The 6,656-nt window shown below is 50.1% G+C and overlaps 1 protein-coding gene across 1 annotated transcript in view; it reads left to right on the top strand.

The window, feature by feature from the left end:
• Nucleotides 1-524: 524 nt before the first annotated feature.
• LOC119090124 (GATOR complex protein Iml1-like) overlaps nt 525-6,656 on the top strand; it is a 34,444-nt gene continuing 28,312 nt past the window's right edge. Inside the window, 9 exon segments of the mRNA XM_037212919.1 lie at nt 525-594; nt 1,316-1,383; nt 1,672-1,815; nt 2,794-2,918; nt 2,920-2,973; nt 4,240-4,365; nt 4,859-4,999; nt 5,385-5,527; nt 6,605-6,656. Of these exon segments, the coding sequence (XP_037068814.1) occupies nt 1,323-1,383; nt 1,672-1,815; nt 2,794-2,918; nt 2,920-2,973; nt 4,240-4,365; nt 4,859-4,999; nt 5,385-5,527; nt 6,605-6,656 (846 nt within the window). The 5' untranslated portion in view covers nt 525-594; nt 1,316-1,322.

The raw sequence follows: 6,656 nt of genomic DNA, 5'->3' as shown, positions 1-6,656 counted from the left end.
GATCGGCCAAGGCACGGATGCTCTTATCGCGACATTTCGGCCGGGAGGGGGCGGGCTCGCCTTTACTTTTCGCACAAAATGCATCATGCAGTAGCGAGACGGGCCCATTCCCGCGTCTCACAATGACGGCGTAGATCTAGGGGGATCATCAGGCAGGTGGCCAGAGAGCTCTTGCTGCATCAGCTCTGTTTGGTCTTCGGGCACGGTTCCGGCCACCTGCCTCGCGGTCCATTTGACGGGAGGTTCTTGGGTCGTGTTGCGGTCCGCGCGGTCGAGGTGGCTACATTTTCGCGCCGAACTGAAGTACTGATGCCTACTGAAGAACTAATGTTGTTCTGGCTACTTGGAAATGATATCTGGCTACGAAATCAATACGCTCCCCTTAATCGTCGGACAAAGCTGAAATGTCATGTTCCCAAGTCGTTGATTGTTTATACACCAATGTTCTTGGAGGTTTTTGTATTGCATCAGAATTCCTCTGGCTGATGATATTTTGAAGGCTAACCAGTTAGGTTACCAGATACAAATGTAAACATGCGGGTGATAGGCGAAGGAGGGGGAGGTGTCGGACGCGGGCGCTGTGGTTGGCCTGCGGTAAGGTGTGTGGTTGTAAGCGTAGCTGGTGAAGGCTGCGGTGGCTGTATAGGAAGGAAACATTGTTTGGACATGTGGTATTCCCTCAAAAGGGTGGGAATTATTCAGTGGCATTGGTAACTCGCCCATGTCTTATCGTGGATCTGTACCTTGAATCTGCCTAATCAGTTATCATGCTATCAGTTTGATGCAGTCAGGAAATTTTGGATGTATTAGTGTTGGTTGTTGGCTCGTGACTTATGCAGGTACCAAAATAATGTTGTGTCATGGTTTTGTAGTGCATGCTCACCCATAACATTTTTTCCAGTGTGTAACCATCCAAATGGGGTTTCTTCCATATATCAGAGCACATATGACTGGTTGCCACTCCAACCTGTTACTGTTTTTATTGCTAAGATGCAGTTTTTCTGCTCTACCCACCAGTAAAAATTGTCACATGGGTATTTTATCCACCATTAATTCTCAACATATGTTAAGAAACTTGAAATGTATCTAAAGCCATACCATTGTTCCCTTAAATAAGTGACAGCATGTTGATTGTTTTGTCAGTGAAGGTTTTGTGATGGGTTCTGGTTATTTTAACTATCCTTAACCACTGGTCCCAACAAACACTGACTTTTCTTTTGTATTTAGTGGATTTAGTGAAAAATACTTACCTACGTCACAAAATTGTGTGTGATGTGTATAATGTGTAATCCATAATGTGTTTCCCCAAATGCAGGTGCATAATGAGTCAAGAAGTGCTTCTGAAGCTTGTGGTGCATCAAAAACTTCCACAGATTCGAGGAGGTAGGCTTCCTTCACAGAAGTCTGAGAGATATGTTTTCTTTCAGTGTATGTAGACATCATTCATATCACAATGTTATTTCATGGTTAACTGATATTTTGTGAGCATTGTCATGGCTGCTCATTTTCTTCAAGGGTGTAGCTGATATTTGTTCCCTACTTGTTTATTGTTCCACTTGATATTTGTTCCCCACTTGTTCCACATGTTTCCTGATTACATCTTCATCTGGAAACTGGTTTTATTGCTGTGGTGAATAAAATGGATTATCATTTCATGGTTTGTTCCCACAGAATCCAAGGAGGAAATTATCCTGCATCCATGCTCAGTGCCGGGCTTGGAGGTGGGCAAGATAGTGGAGATATCCCACCCAGACCTAGACTTTGCTCGTCTCTTGCTGCAGGTTTCATCTGGATCCCTCAGGGATGACCATAAAGGTGAATGAACAAGCCTTAATGATCTGGATGACAAGGATCATGAATGGAGTTATAGTGATACCAGTAATAAAGGTGATCACTTGATAATACATGGTGTAATGTTTGAGCATAGTTTTGCAAGATCAGTTTAGATGAGGTTAGGTGGACACAACAAAGTGGATTTCTCTGTGTATTTCACTTTGTTTCCTTTCAAAATTGATGTGGTTGACATGAAGGATGGGGTTGGGGTATAAGCCACTGCAACTGTGGCAACTGTGGCCAACTGCAACTGCAACAAAATTATACCTCTGTCCATTAACACAATGATGTGTGGATGAATGCAATACAAGATGTAAAAATGGAGATAATAAGAAATGCAGTCATGGTAGGGAAGAGTGGAGATAAAAAAATTTGACCTAATAACCATGCAGCACAATTAGCAACACACAGATGTCAACCCATGTGCCAACAGCCAGAATGGTAGGTGCACAGGTAGGCTCTCATTTAAAGATGCTTTCATGAAGTGAATGCATTTCTAACTGAGGTAATCATTGGTGCTTGTCTGTAGGGGTTTTGACCAGGCTTCACATGCTTGGTCATATGACCTGGTCCAACTCTGTCCCCATCAACTCTGTTTCCATCAGCTTTGCCTCTGATGACTCTGTCCCTGTCAACTCTGTCCCCATTGACCTCATCCCTGACTACTCTGTCACTGTTAACTCTGTCCCCAGTGTGCTCTGTTCCCATTGACTCTGTCCCTTTTGACTCTGTCCCCGCCGATTGCGCCCCCGTCGACTCCGTCCCCATCGATTCTGTCCCCGTCGACTCTGTCTCCTCCTCGAATCTGCCCCCGTCGATTGCGCCCCCATCGATTCTGTCCCCGTCGACTCTGTCCCTGTTGACTCTGTCCCCTCTGTCCCCATCGACTCCGTCCCGCGTCGACTCCGTCCCCGTCGTGCTGCCGCCCGGCCAATAATGGCTGAGTGTGGACGTTTTCAGTGGACGCCGTCAGTGTGGACAGTACGGTGGTGGAGACGTTCCACCTGCGGGACCGGCTGTACGACTCGGTCAGCGTGCGTCTGGTGGACCCGGCCGACGCCGCGCTCGAGTCGGTGGAGCTGCTTCTTCAAGGACCACTACCTTAACCGCAGCGACATGTGGCGCCTCAAGAACAGCCTGGTCAGTGTGTGACGTGCGCAGGTCACCGCGCAGGCCACGTCTGGGCTGATGCAGCTCCGGTTCCGTGTGCGTGTGGCACTTGGTGCAATGGTACAATACGGCGGTGGGGTCGGCGGCCTGCGCCCCAAAGGAAGCGCTCAGTAATTTAAGTAAATTGCGGAGTAAATTGATAAATTACTTAATTGATTAAGTAAATCAAGTTCGCTGTGATCGGCATTGGACGTCAGCGGAGGTGGTGCTGGATCGCCATCAGTCGAAAACGTGCTGCCGTCGAATGGCAGCGGAATGGCAGCGAGCCAATTTGATTCGGAATGGGCTCCAGACGCTGCTTGGAGATTCCAGCTGTCAATAACGGGGCTTATTTAAGGGGAAAATCACGGCGGACGCGATTGGCGAACGGAATCAATGGGTCGAGGCCACCGCTGGGTCGAAACTGCCGCTTCCCCGTTCGCTTTCTTCTTGATTTTGACGTACTGCATTCATTGTTGCGTTTCCAAAGCAAATTGTTCATTCTTGAAATCAGTAGAGCATGTGGTATGTGAGCGTGTATCCATCCGTGTGGTAATTCATTGATTAATCTCCTAGCTTTTAGGCAGATTAATTAAGTACGTCTATGCACTAGACTATATGCTCTTGCAAAAATTTGAATGACGATATTTATTAAAGACGCGTTACGCCAGCCACGGCGCAGGGTGTGCCATGACCAAAAATTACGCAGATGATGCATTAAGAGGCAGCGTTGGCCGCAAGGGCGAAGATCAGCTGACGCAGAACAGCCGCGGGCAGTATTTACGGCGAACAAATAGAGGTTAAGACACATTCACTTCTGCATGTCTGGACAAGACTTCCTCCTTTGACATTTGAGCTTTTCTAAAAATGGATATCTTTGGCAATGTTTTATAATTTTATTAGTAAGTAATGTTGCAAAACAATCCCCCCGGTGATTTCTCCCTGACTTAGGTTGCATTCGCGAGCCGCACTACACAGCATGCAATGAAGGCTACTAAGGCAGTGTAGGATGGAATTCTAATAAGAACACCACCACCAAATTGCCCCATAACAGCAAAAACCAACACAGAACCGGAGCAGGGCTTCGATACGAACGTCGCCACGAATCACGCCGCAGACCGGAGGTATCAAGAGCGTGTGACGCTGGAGCCGAATAGCCACACGCGGATGTAACCACGGATGAGGCACACGCACGCCCGCTGGCTGCCAGCACGCCTCCAGCGAGCAGGTACCAAACTGGACTGCCGCTGCCGACAGGTGGGCAAGGTGATGTACCACAAGAAGAACGTGGAGTTCTGCTCGCAGACGGTGCGCTGCCAGGTTTTCGAGATGTGGTCGCAGGGAGACCGCGTAGCCTGCGGTCTGGTCACGCCAGACACAAAGGTCAGTTGGCCGGGCCGACCGCGGCCCCAGCAGGGCTGGTGACCGGGTCATCGGCGTGCATACGGGACACGGGATACGTGTGGGGTGCGTACGGGGCCGGACCCTGTACCCTGAAGCGCCGCTTGAGCGTGAGCTGTTGTTGGCCAGCGTGGGGTACCAACACGGTGGCCTGTCATAACTGCACGGTATGGAAGGTCGTTTCGGACAGTGCTGACGCTGAGCTTAGCGCCCCCTCGTCCCGGGAAGTTAGGTGCGGTGATGGCGTCCCTCGTCCCTTGGAGTGAGGTCGGTGATGGTGCCCCACGTCCCCGGAAGTGAGGTGCGGGGATGGGTGCTGCCATCACAGGATCGGTGATGTTTCTTCTGTTGTGGAAGACGCCTTAGCGCCTTACCTCTGCTGCGGCCGTTAGTTATCGCCGTTCCAGCAAACGCGCCCGGCCACCGTGTCGGCCAGCCGTGTCACTCTATCGTGGCTGCGTTCTTTCTTCGGCAGGTGGTGTTCCGGTCAGCCACCAGCATGTTCCACCTCTACATCCAGATGTCAGAGGAAATGTGGGACTTTGACGTTTACGGAGACCTGTACTTCGAGAAGGCCGTCAACGGCTTCCTCAGCGACCTATTCAACAATTGGAAGGTGCGGGGGCCTTGCGGAGACGCTCGCTTACGTTATGCAGCGTTACGTTTGTTACGTTAAGCAGCCCTTGCTGCTTGGTGTCTGAGAGTCACCGCGCCCGCGATGACCAGCACGTGAGGTGACCATCACGCCTTCACAGACCTCGCGAGGCGCCAATCGCAGGGCGAACGTCATGTAGGACAGTCAGCAACGGCAAAATGACATTCACGTTCTTACGAAGTCACGGCATGAACCATGAAGCGCAATCGCTCTCTTAAAATGGCACGGCAACAACCACGAGGTGAACATAGCGCTCTTACAGAGGCACGGGACCAGCCACGAGGTGACCATTACGCTCTTACAGAGGCACGGGGACAACCACAAGGTGACCATCACGCTCTTACAGAGGCACGGGACCAACCACGAGGTGACCATCACGCTGTTCTCCCGGCTCTTCTACAAGGCCAACTCGCTCAGCGAGTTTCCGGAGTACATGCGTCACGATGTGCAGAAGGATTTCCGCAACATGTTCTACGAAGACTTCTACAGGTCGGTTAGATGCCCCGGACCGCACCATCCAGCTGCGTGTGGCGTGATCACGAGACCGTTGTGTTCGGGAAGAGTATGGCGACCATACGAATTTAACGGAATTAACAGCAATGACATCAGTGTTGAGCAGGATTAGAGGCGCCATGATCATTTCGAGATCACCCCTCCCATGCATGCTGTTTAGAAGTTGTCCTGCTTATTTATACTATATAAACATAGATTGCTGCTCGAACTTCTATATTCCTAAGTGTATTTTTCTCATATGATGCTATATATATATATATATATATATATATATATATATATATATATATATATATATAGATGTATAATTTGACATATTTTTATATATTATTTTTATATATTTTATACATACATTGATATTTATATATTTGAAAGATGTGTTTGAGGCTGTTACAATGCTGTGTTGTGCTTTAGCTGAGTGTCCGCCGCACGGTCTTCAACCAACCAGGATCGTGCTGGAGCGTGGCAAAATGCGTCCTGTTCGTTGTCAGGAATACTCACATCAACTCATGCCACAAGACCTCTGTCTCCTGCCGCCTCCATCTCGGCCATGCTTGACTTCCCGTTGACCCGTTGCCCTTTGACCCCGGATCCTCACACCCCGACCTGCTTGGCCGATTTGCCTTTGCCCGAGGCGTACATGTGCTGGGCCGACAGCCACGCGGCTCTACGCTGGTCAGTCGACACTGAGTGAGGAGTTGTGCCACAGATAATGGACCCTAAGGCACTTGAGCAATATCATGAACAAGACCTGCATTCTTGGCACCCGAATGGCTGAACTTTACCACTCCACCGTGCTGTGCTGTGACTAAGTGGCCGCACGGCCTCCACCCACCGGGGCGGGGTACTGGGGGCGTAGTCATGGCCGAGTGGTTAACGTGTCGGACTCCCACTTAGGGCCCGGGTTCGAATCTGGGTTGTGCCATGGTCCCTGAGCGTAATGGAGTCGCTGGCGCTCCATGCAAGAAGCGCGACGACGTGCGTCACGGTCAATTAAAAAAGTGGTTAGCGCTGTGTTATGACCAAGTGTCCGCGCGGCCTCGATCTCGCCAGGGTGGCCGTGCAGAACGAGCGGTACGAGGACTGGACGCCCGTGCTCCTCCAC

Source organism: Pollicipes pollicipes, unplaced genomic scaffold (genome assembly GCF_011947565.3).
Source record: "Pollicipes pollicipes isolate AB1234 unplaced genomic scaffold, Ppol_2.1 Scaffold_3087;HRSCAF=3621_pilon_pilon_pilon, whole genome shotgun sequence".
NCBI lineage: Eukaryota > Metazoa > Arthropoda > Thecostraca > Pollicipedomorpha > Pollicipedidae > Pollicipes > Pollicipes pollicipes.
The sequence above is the reverse complement of the archived record's forward strand: the minus strand, read 5'-3'. Positions and strand labels throughout refer to the sequence as shown.